Source organism: Pelophylax lessonae, assembly GCF_965119305.1.
Source record: "Pelophylax lessonae genome assembly, chromosome: 12".
NCBI classification, from domain to species: domain Eukaryota; kingdom Metazoa; phylum Chordata; class Amphibia; order Anura; family Ranidae; genus Pelophylax; species Pelophylax lessonae.
The window spans coordinates 135231306-135251824 of NC_138779.1; the positions used below are offsets into that span (position 1 = coordinate 135231306).

At 40.5% G+C, this 20519-nt stretch overlaps 1 protein-coding gene across 1 annotated transcript in view; it reads right to left on the reverse strand.

The window, feature by feature from the left end:
- Positions 1–12230: 12230 nt before the first annotated feature.
- The window catches only part of CXCR5 (C-X-C motif chemokine receptor 5), a gene marked incomplete at its 5' end in the record, with an annotated part of 29162 nt that continues 20873 nt past the window's right edge, over positions 12231–20519 (reverse strand). The window contains one exon of the mRNA XM_082274690.1: positions 12231–13384. Within this exon, the coding sequence (XP_082130816.1) occupies positions 12356–13384 (1029 nt within the window). The 3' untranslated portion in view covers positions 12231–12355. The remainder of the gene's footprint in view (positions 13385–20519) is intronic.

A 20519-nucleotide genomic window follows, 5' to 3' on the forward strand; every position in this document is an offset into this window, starting at 1 on the left:
CGTTCAAACACCTTTACCTGGATGCTAACCTTGCTTGAAGCTTCCATGCTTGCAAGCTTACTTCGCTGACGGAACCTCGCTGCGCTGATCCCTGTATCCCGCTACTGGATCATCCGCCTCTCCTGAAACACCCTTTGGCTGTATCGCTAATAGTGCTAAGTACCCCGCAGGGGAATTCTCTATAAACTTATACTAAGCTTACACTATCTAGCTCTGCATAGTAAAGACTGTTTATTACATCTGCATAACTAGATTGCTAGCTCTTGAGACTACTGCTACTTTTCTGCACTGGGTTGATCTCTTTTGTATGTCCACCTTCCTGCATCCATCTGCTACTGTCTCACCTTCAAGTGTCTATCACCTACCACCTCCACTCAACCTATCCCTCAACCTTCACCATTGTGTTACCACATACATAAAGTCACTCTAGGAACCAGCTTGCTAATTGTGTGTATTTACTGGCTGAAATAAGACCTTCCACACATGATGAGTCATTGAGGTTGGGAATGGTATCTCAGCATATCTCTTACATGACTACTGACGTGGAACTATTTCTGCAGCTGAAAATCCACACCATATAAGAAACGCAGGAGAGTTACAGCCGCACAGCAGCGTCTATGTCCCTGACAGTAAGGTTTTTGGTCAATGACTCAATGAAGTGGCGTGATTTAAGATGTGCAAAAACTCACTCTGGGGAAGGCAAAGAGATTCCTGGAGTTGGTCAAAAGTACAAATATCCTTGGTCGTAGGCATGGAGTGAACTGTTGTCATGCCATGAGAGATCCACTATCTGAACATGTTTTTATTAGTCGTGCCTGGAGGGAACAGAGGCTGGAGAAGTGGTAGGTGAGGGGATATTAAGCCTGCAAAATATTTGATGGAGCTCCAGATGGATAGGGTATGCATGAGAATGGGATTACGCAGTTTGGGTCGCAAGGAATGTGGTAGCCAAATTAGGGAGGTCAGGGGAATGGGGTGTACATCCATAATATCCATCATAGCCCAAAGTAGTAAATCCGTATCTGAGAAAAGTTGAAGCAATGAAGTAATTTGGGCCACTGTGTAGTAATGCTATACGTTTGGAACCCTAGGACCCCCACGAATTCTGGGTCCGTAGAGCAATTGACAATTTAGTTGAGATAAAGTTTAATACCAGTTTCTGTAAGATATGTAACATCTGGGTAGGTATGGAAATTGGAAGCACTCGAAAGGGGTAAAGAAAAATGTTTTTTTCTGATAAATCTGTAGGAAACATCAAATGCCTTTGCTGTAATTTAATTTAATGAAGTTAGGTGTTTTTGTTGCACCAGATCATTTCACTTCCTGTTCTCATTTGTTTTTCAAGCAAATATCTACTTGTACAGCTTGAGGGTAGCTGCATCTGGAATCTGGAGTCTTAAGAGTGGGCTGAACCAAGTCATAGTTTTTTATAACAGGTAAAAGTTTTGATTGGGTTTGTACAAATAGCACAACAAACACAATTTGCACATAGTCTCATAGAACAAAGAATGAGAATTCAAAGGATAGCACAGTATACAATAGTAGATCATGCAGGTAGGGTAAGCATGCAGTAATACAGGTTGGCTTCTGAGTCAACTGACTTGGATATTAAATATAACCCTTAGGATCTTCCATCCAACAAGGGAGGAGAAGAAAGGCGGAGGAGGGGGCAGGGAAAGAGTGTGAGAAATTATTTATCAGATTCCCAGAAGGGCTAGGTAATGATCTAAGAGGAAGAGGGAAAGGGAGGATAGGAATGAGTATAGAGGTTTGGAGAGGGGGAAAGGTGGCAAGATCTCAGTGTCCCACTTGAGGCCCAGAAAAACCAAACATAATGAAAGGTCTGCAGGGCAATAACTTTAATGTGCCAACTTGCCCATAATTACAATGCCAGGTCCCTAGCCTCCACCTATGCTGCTCAGATGTTTGTGAATTTTTGGGACAGTTATGCCCCAAGTCAGGAAGTTTCTAGAGTGGTAGCACTGTATTAACTGTAGATCTCCAGTGTTGTACCATTGGGGGGGTCAGATGACTTTCAGTTGCTAAGAATAGTTTTCCTAGTATAGTAAGCTGTATAGAAGAAAAACTACTTTTTATGGAAAGTATTATAAATCGTGTAACGCACCCCTAAAAATAGTATTAGTGGATCCATAGGGATCACAACCCCGCTCGCTGCACACTTATCTTCCACCACCTTCCACCAAAAGTCTTGTGTAAGTGGACATGACCACACCATGTGGATAATTGTGCCAATTTCAGTGTGACATTTACGGCAGGTAGCATCCACAGTATTATACATGGTAAAGAGACACTGTGATGAGTATTACACTCTATGCAGCAATTTTATTTTCTGGGTCACATGCAGAAATTTTAGCTGAACCCATCTGCCTCTCGCCAAGGAGGTGGAAGATATTGTTGGATACCCTCTTCCCAATCACCATCAGTTAGTGTAGGAACATCTTGCTGTCATGTGTGGAAGAATTGAGTAACCTTCGAAGTATGAGTTTGGGATAGGCAAAGGTATAAAGAAGAGAGGGGTTTATCCATGTGTTCAGCTATCAGGAGATGTTCAACCATATAAGAGACTAGTACAATAGGGAACTGTTTTGCTTTGGTTTGTTTAGGTTACTTTGCGTTATAAGCAAGGAAGTTCAGACCTCTGCAGTGTATTAATGTGCTTTTACTAAACAATAATGATTTACATACAAAACAATTACAATATTACAAATACAATACAAGACTGATATATACATTCTGGAAAATAATTATTTGATCCCCTGCATATTTTGTACGTTTGCCCACTTACAAAGAAATGAAGGGTCTATAATTTTTTATCATAGGTGTATTTTAAATGATAGAGAGAGAATATCAACCAAAAATCAAGAAAAAACACATAAAACAAATGCTATAAATTAAGTTGCAGTTCAGTGAGTAAAAAAAAGTATGTAATCCCCAAGAAAAACATGACTTAGTACTTGGTGGAGAAACCCTTGTTGGCAAGCACAGAGGTATGACGTATCTTGTAGTTAGTGACCAGGTTTGCACACATCTCAGGAGGGATTTTGGTCCACTCTTTTTCACAGATCTTCTCTAAATCCTTAAGGTTTTTTGGCTGTCTCTTGGCAACTCGAAGTTTTAACTCCCTCCATAAATTTTCTTTAGGATTAATGTCTGGAGACTGACTAGGCCACTCCATGACCTTAATGTGTTTCTTCTTGAGCCACTCGTTTGTTGCCTCGGCAGTACGTTTTGGGTCATTGTCATGCTGGAAGACCCATCCACGACTCATCCTCAGTGGCTCAGGGAAGAAGGTTCTCATCCAAGATTCTACAATACATAGACCCGTCTAGTGGCTCCTCAATGCGGCAAAGTGGGTCTGTACCTTTAGCAGAGAAACAGCCCCAAAGCATCATGTTTCCACCGTTGTGCTTGACTGTAGGGATGGTGTTCTTAGGGTCATAGTCAGCATTTTTCTTCCTCCAAACACAGCGAGTCAAGATAATGCTAAAAAGCTCAATTTTGGTCTCATCTGACCACAGCATTTTCTCTCACTCCTTCCCTAAATCATTTGGATATTCATTGGTATGACTGTACATGTGCCTTCTTGAGGAGGGGGACTCCCCGTGTTAGGAAGAAAAATGCTGACTATGACCCTAAGAACACTAGCCCTACAGTCAAGCTCAAGAAGAAACATATTAAGGTCATAGAGTGGCTTAGCCAGTCTCCAGACTTTAGTCCTATAGAAACTTTATGGAGGGAGCTGAAACTTAGAGTTGCCAAGAAACATTATGGATTTAGAGAAGATCTGTAAAAAAGAGTGGACCAAAATCCCTCCTGAGATGTGTGCAAAACTTGTCACTAACTATAAGATATGTCTTACTTCTGTGCTTGCCAACAAGGGTTTCTCCACCAAGTACTAAATCATGGTTGCTTGGGGATCAAATACTTATTTTACTCACTAAACTGCAACTCAATTTAAAACATTTGTATCATGTTTCTTTTCTGGATTTTTGGTTGATATTCTGTCTCTATCATTTAAAATACGCCTATGATAAAAAATGATAGACCCTTAATTTCCTTGTAAGGGGGCAAACTTATAAAATCTGTAGGGGATCAAATAATTATTTTCCCCACTGTTTACCTATAACAAGCAAAATGCCTAGTAAGTAAGCTGAAACTATGGTCTGTAAACAGTAGAAATACGCTTAAAAGTTACTTAACTCAGGTTACAGTGTGTTCACAATCTCCATAGGCAAAAAGGACTCTATAACAGCTGCTGGAACACAATTTTGGCCTGGGCTGCATGCCTAAACTGTAAGTATCTGAAATACATCCTATTAGGCAGGTGGTACAAGGATCGTAGTCTGTTAAACATTAACAGATGTACTTGAGACTAACATCCTACACTGTTTAATATCATATATTGCCCGGTCTGGTAGGGAACAGAAATGTGGGAGCATGGGATTCTTCCAAAGTGGGGTGTATGGAAACCATACACCTGTGGTTCCTAATTCAAAGCTGACCTGTCTTAAAAACCCAGAGAGTAGCCTTCATAGGAAAAGTGATGTTGGGGTTAGAACAGGTACCATAGAAGACATATGGCGCTTTTCCACTGCATGGAACCGTAACGGTTCGGCACGCTTTTGTGCTTTTCCACTGCTGGTACCATATGGTATATTATGTGAACGGTTCGGTACGGTACGGTATAGGTTTGCTTTTCCACTGCATGGAACCGAACGGTACGGTACGGCTCTGAAAAAACAATACCTACTCGATTGTGGTTCCAACAGGTACCAAACTGGTACCATATCCCACAATCCTTTGCATGCAGTCACTACTAGCCACTGATTGGTCAGAGAATCCCACCCACCCCGTTGTTATCCCACCCACTTAAATTTAGTACTACTTTAGTGGAAAAGCAAACCTATACCGTACCGTACCGAACCGTTCCAACACCGTACCATGCGGTACCAGCAGTGGAAAAGCAAACCGGGCCAAGCAGGGCCGAGTAGAGCCGAGCCGGTACGAGCCGGTACTTGCAGTGGAAAAGTGCCATAAATTACTTAATTTGGAATAGGAACCTAGCAAAACTGCCTCTAAAGTAACCACTTGTATCCACTTAAAAAAGCACAAACAAATGGTCACCAGCACAGGAGCCCAATAGTATTTTAGGAAACATTGGAGAGCCAAACATTAAAGGGTAAGTGGAAGCTGGAGGTTAGACTTAGCAGCATTAAGAGTACCACCTGCCAATATGAAGGAGGTAACAATTTGATCCAGTTTATTAAAAAATGTTTTTAGAATTGGGACAGGGGTATGGCGGAACATACTGTATATAGAAATGTAGAGAGAAAGGTTAGCTCTCCCCGCAGGAGTAGCAGGTAGAGATTTCCACACAGCGCATCTTTGAGTCATGTGAAGCACAATATGTAAATTAGGAGACAAATAGGATGATAGGTCTTTTTGAATTGTAGCCCCCAGATATTTAAAGAGAGAAACCCATTGGAGAGGGGTACTAAGAGCCGGTTGGAGGGCCATAGGGCTTAAAGGAAATAACACAATTTGTTCCATCAAGTCAAAATTAGGCAATTCCACTACTTGCATTAAACATTTGTTTAATGGTGTTTTAATGAATATAGAGCTGCATTAATGTGTGTCTTTTATATCTATAAAGTCAAAATAGAAGCAGCACTTCCCACTGTACATGACCATGTGATGATGGGTGCTCGAAGTGAATGCCACAGATGAAGCCATGCCAGAACTAATTGCAAAGATACAAAGTCAACAGCACTCCAAATACATGTTTATTGTGAAGACAGTATCAGATAGGGCTTAAGAAACAGATGCATTGTTGTATGCCATTTAATACATTTGGTTAGGTAGTAGCACATTACAGAGCACATGCAAAGCCAAAGCAAAGTGGAAATAAACATGACATAAGCAAGCAAAGCTCATCAGAGTGCATTATTTTGTGTATTATCTATGTATTCGTGGAGGTGAATCATATGCATATGAAACTTGTGTATCAATAGGGTCAATTGGAAGCATGTATGTACAAACATGATGACAGGTAGGGAGAATGGTTCCCTTCTCTCATAAAAATTCTACATGTCAGCTTTTTGTTTTTGTTTAATTTCATTTTAATATACAGGTCAGAGACAATGGGGGTGATATACTCAAACTGGTGCATTCAGAATCTGGTGCATCTGTTCAAAGTAACCAATAAATTTCTCATTTCAGCTTGTACAATTAAGCTTTGCCAATAAAGTCTAGAAGCTGATTGGTTACTATGTACAGCTGCACCAAATTCTGTGTGCATCACTTTTAGTAAATCTCCCCCAGTATGAAGATCGGATGTAAAGATCACACTCACAAATAATGTAAAGCCCCACCTTGATTCTACTGCTAGTTAACCTTCATTTATCAATGTTTAATTTATAAATACACTTCCCTCACCCTTCTCCTTTGTGGGAGGAAGGGGACAGCAAGACTCTTGCATGTAAACACTTGCATTGCCTTTAGTTAATCAACCTCATTGTGTCTGCACCTGACATGCACAAGTACTCAACCGAATTACATGTCCTCCATTTTTTCCCAGTCCAGTGGTATTGAGGTGTTTAAGCACTGAGTGGATCTGCTGCTGGGTTGGATTTTGCTCTGGCCAGTTCCCATTATTTTCCCAGAAGACAGGTCAACATTGGAGGTTGTTAACAAAGAGTCACATCTCCCATCTCCATATAACCAAGTTATGGACCTTTAAGCTCATCTCTAACTTTTCTCAACCCCCAATCCCTGAGCCCCAAATCCCAGCCCTTCTGCACTTATTCTTCAAAAAAATGTAAGTACCTTTTTCCAAGGGTTCTTGGATGATCTTGTGACATCATGGGTCCTTCCACTTCTTACCAGTTGGCAGTGGTGCTTACTTCAGCAATTACTTAATCTGATTTGGGCACCATTCATTGCTGTAGTACTGTGAGCCCAGACTAATGTGATAAAGCACCCCTTGGCGGTGTGTCGGTGGAGTCTAGCAGACCTCACAGAGACATAAACAGTTGCTTTCCCTTCTTGCAGTAGCATCCAGTTGAATTGTCATTTCATTTGACATGTCATAGTATGCTATTGGTCCTGATCCTCACGTAATGTTTCATTTTGTTAAATGTATTATTATGTTGTGTTATTTCCAATTAAGCATTTGTTCCAACTAGTTAGTATTCTAAAGTAAAACAAGTACAATCACATTTTATTTTTTATCATATTTATTGCTTTTATATGTTTTATAATATTTATGTTACAATAGGCTGTACAGTATAACATCCAGTCTACAAAGTAAAGTGTAAGAACAATTGGAAATTACTTTTGAAATATTTGTAGATAAAAGATGTGGCATCACAAGGCACATTACATTAAACAACTAGATAAATATATACAAACAATAAATCAAATAGTGGCTGCATTAAATGGAACTTGTCAGGCAGACTGGTATCTCCCATCCAATACTGGATGCTGTCATTGTCCAAGTCCTGACAGCACTGGTAGTTCCCAGGCAATGCATACACCTGTAACTGTGATGTTCTTGCCATGGATCCACCAATGCTTCTGGCAGTTGAGTAATAGCAGCCTTTACTGGACAGGAGCTCTGCTAGGAATTTCAAAGCATATTAAATTTATATACAGTCCATTCTACCAATATAACATTTCTGTAAAAAGTATATCAGGAAGAGTTGGAACCTAGCACAACAGAGTTAGCTGGTTGGCCTAAGAACTCAAGTACAATGGTTTGGCCACCAGATTGATAAAAAGGTTGACAGCCCCTACAAGTACCCCGGCAAAAATAATGAAGTATTTTAGGACAGACTGAAAATTTTAGGGCTTGTTTGCAAGGTTGTGCTCTGTCTAGTAACAATGATGCCTGCCAGATATGGACTGAAAGATTTCAGAGATGAGCTTCCTCTAAAGGGATACATAGAGATTATAAACACATAAAATATATACAGTATAATTCTATATATATATATATATATACAGTGATCGACCGATATCATTTTTTTAATGCCGATACCGATATTTTGGTCATCGGATATCGGTATCTGCCGATATTTTCACACATGTAAAAAACATTTTTTTTTTATTCTTTTTTTTTCTACAGGTACTCCTTGTGGAGGGATCTGGGGGTTCAAAAGACCCCAAACCCCTCCTCAGCACCGAAAAGCATTCAAAACGCCAAGTTTGGCTGTTTTGAATGGTGTCAGTTTTTTTAATTCAGCGCCGAGTACCCGGAAGTGATGTCATGACATCATGTCCGGAGACCCGGTTCTTCTCTTGGGCGGCGGCGGTGGAGGTAGGATGCCCGGGTCTCCCGGTGGGACGGGAGACCTAGGGAGAGCCGCGAAAGGCGGCCGCATCGGTTGTCTTTACAAGTCACCAGCTAGCTGCAGGCATCACCCCGGTACAAGCACTTTCCCTAAATATCGGCAAATCAAAAGGCCGATTCCGATATATCGGGGAAAGTGTATATCGGCCCCAATATATCGGTGTTGCCGATAATCGGTCTATCTCTATTACTAAGGTCACTTTACAAAATACTTGTCTGTTTTAGGCCTTTTGCACACTGCAGCTTAAAAAAGCTCAGTACAGCTTTTTTTTTTACAGAGCTAAAATACAGCCAATTCATTGTAATGTGTCTATGCACACAGGCACGTAGACGTGCGCTGTGCATTCTTTAGTAAAAACCTAATAGAAAAATCTGCATTTTTGGGTAGCAATTGCACGTAAATGTGCGCCAATGGCCATTTACATAATGCACAAAACAAGAACATGAGAATAAGTTTCCGCGCATTTGGGCAAAAATGTGCGCATGTGCGCAAGATTGTGCGAACGCATATGCGCAAAAATAAGCGCAAATACATAAGAAAAAAACATGAAAAAGTAGATGCTCACACAGGTGTATCGTGTGCAAGAGGCCTTACTAAGCATCATCCTACTTTTTTTTCACCCTGAAAGAAGTTGAATTACTGTACATTTGTCACACTTTTACAAAATGCAAATCTCAAAGCAAGAAATACTGTAAACAAAGTTTACTAAAAAAGAAATACTGATGAGTCATTTTCCTCCTTAGGCCTCCTGCACACTGCAGCTTGAAAAAGCTCAGTACAGCTTTTTTTTTTTTTTTTTTTACTGAGCTAAAATACAGCCCATTAATTGTAATGTGCCTATGCACACAGGAGCGTAAACGAGCGCCGTGTATTCTTCAGTGAAAACAAAATAGAAAATCTGCATTTTTGGTCAGTAGTTTACGCTTCATGCGCGCAAATAAGCGTGATTGCGCACAAATGTCCATTAACATATTGTGTTGATTAAGAAAGCGAGGAAAAGTTTTTGCGCATTTGCGCGAAAAAAGCGTGTGTGCACGCAAAAATGCGCAAAAACATCTGACAAAGTAGATGTGTATCATGTGCAAGAGGCCTTACTAAGTACAGCTCATGCTGATCTACCAGAAAATTAGATCTACCTACAAAAAAAGTAATAAAGTATTGCCTAAAAAATTGAAAAAAATACTTCTAAAAGGTGTTGCTTATAAAAATAAAAAGCTACTTTTAAAAACGTTATATTTTTGTCATTTTTTATTTATAATTTATTTATATGCCCTTTTAAACAGGGGATTTGAGACCTGTAATTTTCACAGTTGTTAGAGGGTGGGAAAGTGTATGTAAACCCTAGCAATTAACTTATCTTATTTGCTCCTTTTTGGTCTGCTAAAAATACCATTGACAACAATTTGTTATATCTTTTTGAAAGTTAAAAAAAAAGTGTTGTGTCTTTTGTAATTCATCAAAGCTCAAAACATGCGGCCAAAGAAAGGTGAAGACTATATTCTGGGCACATCAACAGTTATTTTTTTGTACTTGTGGCATATTTAAAAGGATAAAATATAAGGAAATGTTCATGCATTGCAGAGATGTACTTAACGTATTTTTTTTTTTTAATTACTTATATTTTGCATCGTACATTATATGCTTAAATTAATTATATGCTTAATTTATGAAAGTTACAAAAAAGTGCTGTGTCCTTTTGTAATTCATCAAAGCTAAAAACATGCGGCCAAATAGAAAGAAAGGTGAAGACTATATTCTGGGCACATCTACAGTTATTTTTTTGTACATGTGGCATATTTAAAAGGACAAAACTTAGGGAAATCTTCATGCATTGCAGAGATGTACTTAACGTGTTTTTTTTTTTTTATTATTTATACTTTGCATTGTACAGTATATGCTTAAAGGACCACTAATTAGACACTACTAATGACGTCCGTTGCCAGTTGTCAAGGCACCTGCAGTTTATCTCTTAGCTGCATAATATATTACAGTAATAAAACATACTATATTGTTAAAGAAATAATATTCTGCCTATGTATATATAATAATAGAATTGGAATGTCATTTGGCCAGTCTGAATATAATTACACATTGACTAATGATTTTAGCACAAACGCCCCTAGAATAGAGCACTGCAGGTATAATGTAATATTTGCCTTGAAGTTTCAAGTGTAGCACCTGCCAGAAGTCCCTTTAAGCCACTTGGCAGGATGTTGCACCCCACTGCAGACTGTAGCTCCCTCCCTGCCATTGGACTGCCATTGCAGTAACCGAACTTGGATTAATGCTGCCACATCCGGGATTATGCCCCCCATAACAATGGGGAGAAATTTGAAAAAAATATATAAATGCCGTGCGTTTAGACCCTGCCCACTGCATGAGGCATAGTGCAGGAGATCCTGCTGCGCTCACCAGAGACTGTGTCGCTATATTTGACTGTTTGCGTATCCTGCTGTTCGCGTTCTCTTGTTGTTCCAGTATTTTACTGCCATCCATTCAGGGTCTGCAATATGGTCTACTACACAGAGGTTGTAATCTCTGATTAATCACTATCTAAATGTTGTCTAGTTCATGACGAACTGCCTGAAATTCACTCAGTGTATAGCCCTGTCAGCCGCTTACTGCCCGACATCCCTTGTTTGAAAAATAAAAAGGGAAAAATAAAAAGCTAGAATTTTTAAGATGAACAGTGGCTGCATCCAATTTAAATGCTGGATTAAAAAATTAGTTTCCTAGGCAGGATAAAAGCCTGGTTTACCCAGACCACCTTTCACATATTCCTTTCATATATATTTACCTTTTCTATATGTAATCTCTTTCATACCATGTATTACTCCTTTACACTCTAAAACACTACATGCTCTTCCATTTTATTGCATACCCTTTTACACCATCATAGATTATAGATACAATTTACCATCTACTACCTTATACCCTATTACAATATAAGACTTCTACCTATTAAGTCTCTCTTTATATCATAATAGTTGAAAGCAGGGTTTCTCAACCAGGGTTCCTCCTGTGGTTGCTAGGGGTTCCTTGAGCAATGGGCCATTCCTGCCTCTCAGATAAGTTTCTAATGACACCATTGTTCCTTTCAGCTATCGGTAAGGGGGTAATTCTTCCCAATGATGACAAGAGTAAGGAGCATTCTTCCCACTGACTGTCACACTAATGTGTCATGAGTTGTAGATTTTTCATACTAGCAGGGGTTCCCTGAGACCAGAAATATATTTCAAGGGTTCCTCTGTGTTGAAATGGTTGAGAAAGGCTGGTTTAAAGTCTAACAGTACACCTTCTGTTTTATTTCCTATACCTGTCTTCAGTTTCATGGCTTTCATCCAAATAGCCATCTGTATCTCTCTTATGCTAAGATTCCCTCTTACTTTTTTTTTTTTTTGGAGTAGATCCCCCGCTTACTGGACCAGTGAGATATTGCTACATATCTGCTTCCTCACTAGCAAATAAGATTCTTCAGCAGTCTGGAGCTACTTCATGGGGGAAGCCGTTCCCTCACCTGGGCGATTCTGCCATTAGCCATGTGTCGCCAGTGACAGAATTGTGTGGCTAATATGGCCCTTGTACTAGATAACTCCCTGTGATCACATGACCAAGGGAGACCCAGCATGCAAACAGAACAGATTAACCCACCTAGTCGTACAGGAATAACAAATTCGCCCCTTGAACAATATACATCCATATACATCCTGTGAGTAACATGCACAATTTTTATTAATTAATAATTTAAATACCGTATTGTTGCATTGCATTATGTCAGCAGTTTTTATAATACCTTTGCCAATTTTGTATTTTGTTGATAGTTGTCCTTTAAGCTAGAACAATTAAGTGTGTGGAAAGTTCATTTTGAAATAATATTTTTAACCAATCTCTGCTTTTCTCCTAATTTGAATGGTGGCCTTCGGATGGTCCACACTATTTTTCATTATTAATACTGTTGAACATTTGAGAGGGGTTTCGGCATTTTAGAAACTGGACATGACTGTACCACTTTCAGATTCTATAGTACTTCCTTTTCTTTGAAGTGAGTTTAGCTTACTAATCATCTTTGATTTGAAGCATGTGATATTCATTAAAACTCGCACAGCATCATTTCGGAATTTTACCCCCACAAAGGCATACAGCAAGGGATTTAGGCAACTGTGAATATACCCTAACAACTCTGTAATAATAATTGCTATGTGAAGATGTTTGGAAGGTACACAACCTATGCTTACGTTTAGCCGATCCAAAGTATCCACAATAATCACAATATTGTATGGTGTCCAGCACAAAAAGAAGACACTGGTTATCACTAAGGCCACTCGGACTGCCTTCTTTTTTTCTCGTCTTGGTGATTTGCACAAGGTGACTATAATGTGAAAATAGCAAAAGGTCATGAGGATCAGTGGCAATAAAAATCCTACCACATGGTTGAGGAATCTCTCAGCCTGCCAAAAATGATTTGCTTGAAAAGAGCCATCGTAATATACACACCTGGTAACATTCCCATCTGTATTGGTTCCGAATATGAATAGGTTTGGCAATGATAGAAGAAAGCATAAGAGCCAAACACAAAAACAAGGGATATGTGCAGTCATGACATTTTGCTTTCTGAAAGCATTGACAGCATGGATGATAGACATATAACGGTCAATGCTGATACATCCCAGGAGGAGGCTGCTGCAGTAGAAATTCACACGGCTTATAACTCTGACAATCTTGCAAAGGCAATCTCCAAATACCCATCCAACTAAAACGTCAGTCACACCAAAGGGGAATGTAAAAAGCATCAGTAAATCTGCAATAGCCAGGTGCACAAGGAAATTATCCGTACTTGAGCGTAAGCGACGGTGCCTCATTAGAATATAGAGAACAAGGCCATTTCCAATAATGCCAATTACAAATACAAGGCTATAAAACAATGGGATGAAAATGTGCTGGAATTGCTGAAGTTCTTTTTGGTTTCCATCGATGGTATAACCAGCACAGACGTAGCCACCGCCATAATACTCCTTATAAAGCAAAAAAAAGAAGCATTAAACTGAGGATTGCAGGAACAGCATGCATGATGAATACAGTATATGTAACACACATAGGTTGGCAGAATGTCTGTATTTATGCTAAAATTGCTACATGCATTAAAAAATTTAAATTACATAACATACACAAAAAGCATGTACAGCTTGGGAGCCAAAGCACTTTAAGGGCTTGGTTCCCAATGATAAGGAACACCCCCCATTAACTTATACTCTCCTTTGTTGAACTCCTCGTGGGTTGAATGAAAATAAACTGTAAGCTCCGATCGGAGCCGCTGTACTAACCATATGAGGTTAGTTCGGCGATCTCCCATGCCAAGCTATTGTGTTCTGACAGGAGACGCTCCCCCCCCCCCCCGTCAGAACACTATGATCAGTGCTCTCTGCCATTGGCAAGTCCAACGGGCCGAATGTCTGACTTTTTTTTTTTTAACCGGCTGTAGGCTCCTGACATTCAGCCCGTGTGTACCCAGCTTAAGTCAGAGACAATAACATTGGCGCAATAAGGTCTTTCTGCTGTCCTATTTGCTTTCCAGCAGACATGCAACCAGTTTAGATGTCTCCAACTATTTCCCTACTTGTCACAAGCATTGATAACACCCTAGAATGTAGAATAAAACCGTTTACCAGTAAAACATCCATACTGTTGTTCTGACTTTCACATGAGACATGTAGTTTCTCAAATATGCATGGTAACGAAGGTCATAGACCAATACATTCACTCCAATTCATACATATACTATTTAACTAGCTGAATTGAGCCACTCATCCACTCCATACTGTATACAAGATTCAATAAATAGGATCACTGAATAAATGTACTGTAACTCATAGAACTTGGGAGACAATTTATTAGGGTGAGTGTAAACAACATCATTTTCCATTCTTGAGTGTTATCAATGCCCGTAACTACAAGGGGAATAATTGGAGATATCTAAACTGGCTACTTGTCACTGGAAAGCAAGTCTGATAACAAAACAAAGTCTTTGGTTTGAACCTAGAACTGCCTCTAAAAACAACTGATCTATGATTAACCACTTCTGGACTGGAAGATTTTCCCCCTTAATGACCAGGCCATTTTTTGCGATTCGGCACTACGTTATTTTAACTGACACTGTACCCAAATAAAATTGATGTTCTTTTTTTCCCCCACAAAAATAGGTTTCTTTTTGGTGGTATTTGATCAACTGTGCGATTTTTACTTTTTGTGCTATAAACAAAAAAAGAGCGACAATTCTGAAAAAAAAATATATATATATATATTTTTCAATTTCTGCTATATTAACACCCCCCCCCCCCAAAAAAAAATGTAAATCACATTTTTTTGACATTTTAGGACAATTTGTATTCATAGCTCTTACGGTGAAGAAACCTTTCCGAATTTGGATATGAAATCTGTTTTCCTCTAGATATAAAGAATGCCTCCTTGTCCTCTGTGATGACCTTAAAGTGAACAACTCAACACCAAGTTCACTATATGGACCCCTTATGTATTTATACATGTTGATCATATCCCCCTTAATCTCCTCTTCTCAAGAGAGAATAAATTCAGTTCCTCTAATCTTTTCTCATAGCTGAGGTCCTCCATGCCTCTTATCAGTTTGATTGCCCTTCTCTGCACTTTCTCCAGTTCCCCAATATCCTTTTTAAGAACTGGTGCCCAAAACTGAACTGCATATTCCAGATGAGGTCTTACTAATGATTTGTACAGGGGCAAAATGATATCTCTCTCTCTGGAGTCCATACCTCTGGTAATACAAGAAAGGACTTTGATTGCTTTGGAAACAGCAGCTTGGCATTGCATGCTATTATTAAGCTTATGATCTGTTCACAACAGAAGACCACCCTTCTCTCTTCACGGGGAGTGATTGCGGGTGCCCGGCGGCAATCGCGGCCCCGGCCCCGCGTCTTGGCTTTCCCGCTGTCAAGTGGGACGCACGTGCACCCCTAAAAAACTGCCGTACAGGTACTGCTATTCGCGGGAACCTGCCGACCTGCCACCATATAACTGTGGCGGCTGGTCAGCAAGTGGTTAAAAAATTATTTAATTGCAATATAATGAAACATTTACATGGATATGAGACATTTTAAGTTTCCATAAATGTTATTTATAGCATTATTTGTGCTTTGTAATAATTATTTATAGTTAATGATTTTGAATAAATATTTTTATGTTACAATTTAATGATGGATGATGGATTTTGTTTTTTAGCTTATTGTGTTTCTTAGTTTTATTGTTCACATAAGCATTTTTGAAAGCTAAAACTGCACAGCAACAGATAAAGGCTCCTTTCACACGGGCTTTCCGATCCGGTCCGCCTGTCAGTTTTATAGGCGGACCTGATTGGATGCTCCATGCAGCCCTATGGAGCAGTGGATGTCAGCGGAGATATCTCCGCTGACACCCGCTGCTATCCAATCCGATCCTCTCCATGAAATCCGGACGGATGGAAACCCCATTTTCCATCCATCTGGAGGATCGGATTGAATAAGTTTAGATGAAAACAGACAGGTGGTCCATTACCATCCGATCTCCCGTAGAGGAGAGCGGGGCTCTAACTGCTCCCTCTCTGCACACAAAGCAGAGACGGAGCTGTCATCCGCCTGCTCAGCAGGGATCGTGGATCAATCCCCCGCTGAGCAGAATGGACTCTGTCGGGCGCACCGCCCGTGTGAAAGGAGCCTATTTGGAATGTTATTCACTGATTTGGGTACATTTAATAGTTATCTTCCAAACAAAGTAATAAATCTTTGCTTCATAATACATTTGCACTATAGATCCAGTAAATGTTCATTGAATTGCTTCATATAGTGCTGACATTACAAATCATAATTTTGGTAAGCACCTCTTATCTGCTTTTGTTTCAGGCAGAAATCGTAACCGCTCATTTGCACATTACAGCTGCAGAGCGCGGTATTTTTCCATTCACCCACCCATGTTGAAAGCCTCTTCACACATATTTACATAGTTACTGAAAATGAAAGTTCTATCAGTGATTTTCATGCACTGATAAGCATTGGTCTGCTACTAAATTCAAAATCAGCACAACCTCATTTAGGGTAATTTAAAGGGCAATGTATGTAAGTAAAAACTGATGAAAGGGATAAGGGAAAGTGAATATGATATGTAAATAACACCTTTTCTGATGATTTATTGTTGTTTGTACATTTGTTTAGCAAAGAATTCTTAAAGGTTTTATAGAATTCTCAGTATAGTATAGTTTTGTAGTCTTATGGTTCTAACTATTACTAATACGTTACTCAGATCATGTCTTTAAATCAACCAACAGGGTGTACTCACCCCTCTATCTAATTTAGTGAAGCTTGCCTATATAATGAATAAATATTTGCCTGTTTTTGCCTGTTTTTGCTAGTTTTAAATTGATCAGAGTGACTGGCGTTTTTCTTTTGTTGTTTTTTGGTGCAGAAACACACTGGAGGTTTTCAGCTGCCTTAGCCACTTTAAGACATGGAAGGATTTGCCCCCTTCCTGACCAGACCCTATTTTGCAATTCGGCACTGCGTTAATTTAACGGACAATTGCGCGGTCGTGGGACGCTGTACCCAAATAAAATTGATGTCCTTTTTTTTCCTACAAATAGAGCTTTCTTTTGGTGGTATTTGATCACCTGTGCGATTTTTATTTTTTTGCGCTATAAACAAAATTTTGAAAAAAAAAAACAATATTTTTCACATTCTGCTATATGACATTCTCAAAAAAAAAATTTAAAACTCAAAATTTTTTAACATTTTAGAGCAATTTGTTTTCTGCTACATATTTTTGGTAAAAAAAAAAAATCACAATTAGCGTATTTTGATTGGTTTGCGCAAACGTTTTCACGTCTACTAACTACGGGAAAGATTTATGTCATTTTTTATTGTTTTTTTTTTTTTTTACTAATTATGGCGGCAATCTGCAATTTTATGCGGGACTGCGACATTGCGGCGGACAGACCGGACCCCTAAATTACATTTTTGACACTTTTGGGGAGGAAAAAGGAAAACAGTGCTAAAAATATGCACCGTTACTGTAATAATGACACTGGCAGGGAAGGGGTTAACATTATGGGTAATCAAGGGGTTAAATGTGAGCCTAGGGGAGTGATTCTAACTGTGGGGGGGGTGTGGCTTCTGAAATGACAATAGAGACATGTGATCCTATATAGAAGGATCACATGGCCTCTGTGATCATTCCAGGAAGTAAACACAGCTGACCCTTTTTCTCTCTCAGCGGGGAGCGATCACGGGTGTCAGGCGGCAATCGGAGCCGCCTGCCCCGTGCATGGGCTTCCCCACTGACAAGCGGAGGCGGGACCGTGCCGCTGGCGGCGTGCTCTCGCCCCCCTAGCCTTGTGCCCACGAGCACCGTACATGTACGGCGATTTGACTGGGAGCGGCTGCCTGCTGCAGTACATCTGCGGCGGGCGGTCGTAAAGAGGTTAAAGCTGCCATAAACCAAAAATGTATTATTTTGCAGCTTTCCAAACATTGGATGTGGTGGCTGCATTTATTTTCTTTTTGTAGGCTTTTTTCTTTCTGTTTTCACCTGGTGATCTGGCCAGTAACACACCTCCTGTACTAGTGAGACAACTCTGGAGGAAGGAAAACAGGACACAACAGACAGCAGCATTGTCAGTCTGGGGGGTTGAGAGTGTTAAATGTATTAGCAGATTTGACTGCAATAACATATTGAAGCCAAACACCTACTCACACTTTATAAACAGTTACAAGAAACATTTTTTTTTACTTTTTGGGATAAATAATTTACAGGAATAAATAAAAGCTGATCATTTTAATCACCCCTGGCAGTGGTAAATGCATTGTCTCATGCATGTAAACTGATACATTCTGCTAGAGAGCTTGAACTTTTGAGAAGCAGCAAACTTGCTGGCTGAATGAAAGATGAAAATAGAACAAAAGAAAGCCTAAAAAAGGAAACAAATACAGCCATAATCTCTTCGTAAGATGCAATATAATAAATGTTTGTTTTTTGGTTTTAATACAGCTTTAAATGGTTTGTAACCCTACATTATGCCCCCACCCCCTCTATTTTAAGCTGTCATCCTGCACTGTGTAATTGTTTGTTAAAATCGAAGCCTCTAAATACCTTTTTGTGAAGTTTCTTTAGGCCGGTCACATGACTCTGCATCGGAGTATCAGAGCGGCCTGGAGTCACATGACTGGCATGAAGATACATCACAAAAAGGTATGTAGCACCCTCTTAGGTAGGTGCTAGTGAGAGAGTATAGTTTTTGGCTCTGTCTGCCTATCAGAGGAGCAGAAGGCAAATCTATATTGCTTTCTACCTACCAGAGAGCAGGATCTGTGAGTTAGGTCTGCTCATAGTGCTCAGTGTGTGATTGATCTGGTCTAGGGAGTGTTTCACACTGGTCAAATAGGGAGGCATATTGGACAGTGGGGAAAATCTGACCAATGGGTACACAGGCTTTGATACTGTCCCAGTGATTGGCACAGACTGATTGTCTCGGTGCATTGTGGGGTGTGGTATAAAAGCCAGGAGCACATGTGCTGCTGGGTCTTTGGCTGGTGAGCAGAGTCCCGGAGGGAGGGTGGCAGTTGCCTCCTCCTTTGTAGCAGTGGCACGTGGTCACTGGCAGTTAGCCTGGGGACCAGGAAGAAAGGGGCTGAAGCCAGAGGTCCATGAGAGCTGACTGAGGGGGTAGAGACACTGGGGACCCTCGGAAAACAGTATTGTGAGTACAGGGATTGTGTCTAGGGGCTTGACCTGAGGGGTGCAACCCTGGTGTAGGATCAGAGGATGGGTGTCAGCAGGTGGAGTGAAAGGGGGTACTAGATGTGTATCACAAAAACAATTCATCCTAACAAGTAATCCTAAACTCATCTAAGTGGCAAGGTGAATCAGCAGCCTGGCTGCATCTTCAGACAAGAGTCCTCACCTATTGTGAATAGTTCAAGTTGGAGTATCCCACTCTTCCCTTCTCCCATCCCTAATTTAAATAAAACCACAAAAACAACTACATCCCCTAGACTGTACATTGACTGAGCCGGAGAGTAAAGAGTTAAATTGTGCATGCTGCAGTTGCTAATGGTAGCCCAGGAGGATCCCAAGGTGAACAATCCAGCAGTCCTCAAGGGGGCAGTGCTGCACGTATTTAAAGGGCTTTGTTTCTAACCAATAATTACACAGCGCAGGATGGAAGCTTAAAAGAGAGGGCTGGCAGCGATTTCTTTTAAATTTTAGTAATTTACTAACAGCAAAAGGGGGGGGGGGCAGAGGCAGAGACACAGACTCCCAAGCTGTCAGGTTGGGGGGGGGGGACAGAGGAGCACAGAGGAGAGCTGGGGATGATAGAGGCATGTAAACTGACCACAGTGTCAGAGCTTAAAGCGGAGTTCCAGCCATTTACTCACCTGTCCAACGGTCCAGCGATGCGGCCGCCGGAAGCCTCGATCCTCTCCCTCGGCGCCGGCATCACTGCTGTGGGCACCCGGCTGTTACAGTTTGCGGCTTCACAGCCGGGTACCCACTGCGCATGCGCGAGTCGAGCAGAAGTGGGAGCGGGTACCTGTCAAAACTAGGTACCCGCTCCCCCCCCCCCAAAAAATGACATGCCAAATGTGGCATGTCGGGGGGTCAGGACTCCCTAAAGCGGAAGTTCCACTTTTGGGTGGAACTCCGCTTTAACAGCCATGATAAACCCTGGTCAGTTTACAGGGGGGAGGCAGAAACTGGCAGGTATAAAAGGCTTAAATACCAGCGCTATGGAGTCTCAGTACCTTAATTGGACCAGGATAGTGGTTATTGTGGTGTAAGCTGCCCCCAACCTACCTCTGAGGTAGTGTGTTGGAAAAAAATTGCAAGAAAGTTGGGACCGGCGATGCCACTTTAAATCAAAAATTATGTATTTGTGCAGTCTCAAAACCGGCACGAATCATAGGTATTGTGAAAGTGCATTGAGTGCATACAGTGCGTTTAAAATTGCAAAAGTGCTGCGTGCTAGTAAAACCTCAATAAATATCATGGGCTGTGCTCAGTGTACCATATACAGTAAAACCTTGGATTGCGAGCATAATTCGTTCCGGAAACATGCTTGTAATCCAAAGCACTCTTATATCAAAGCAAATTTTC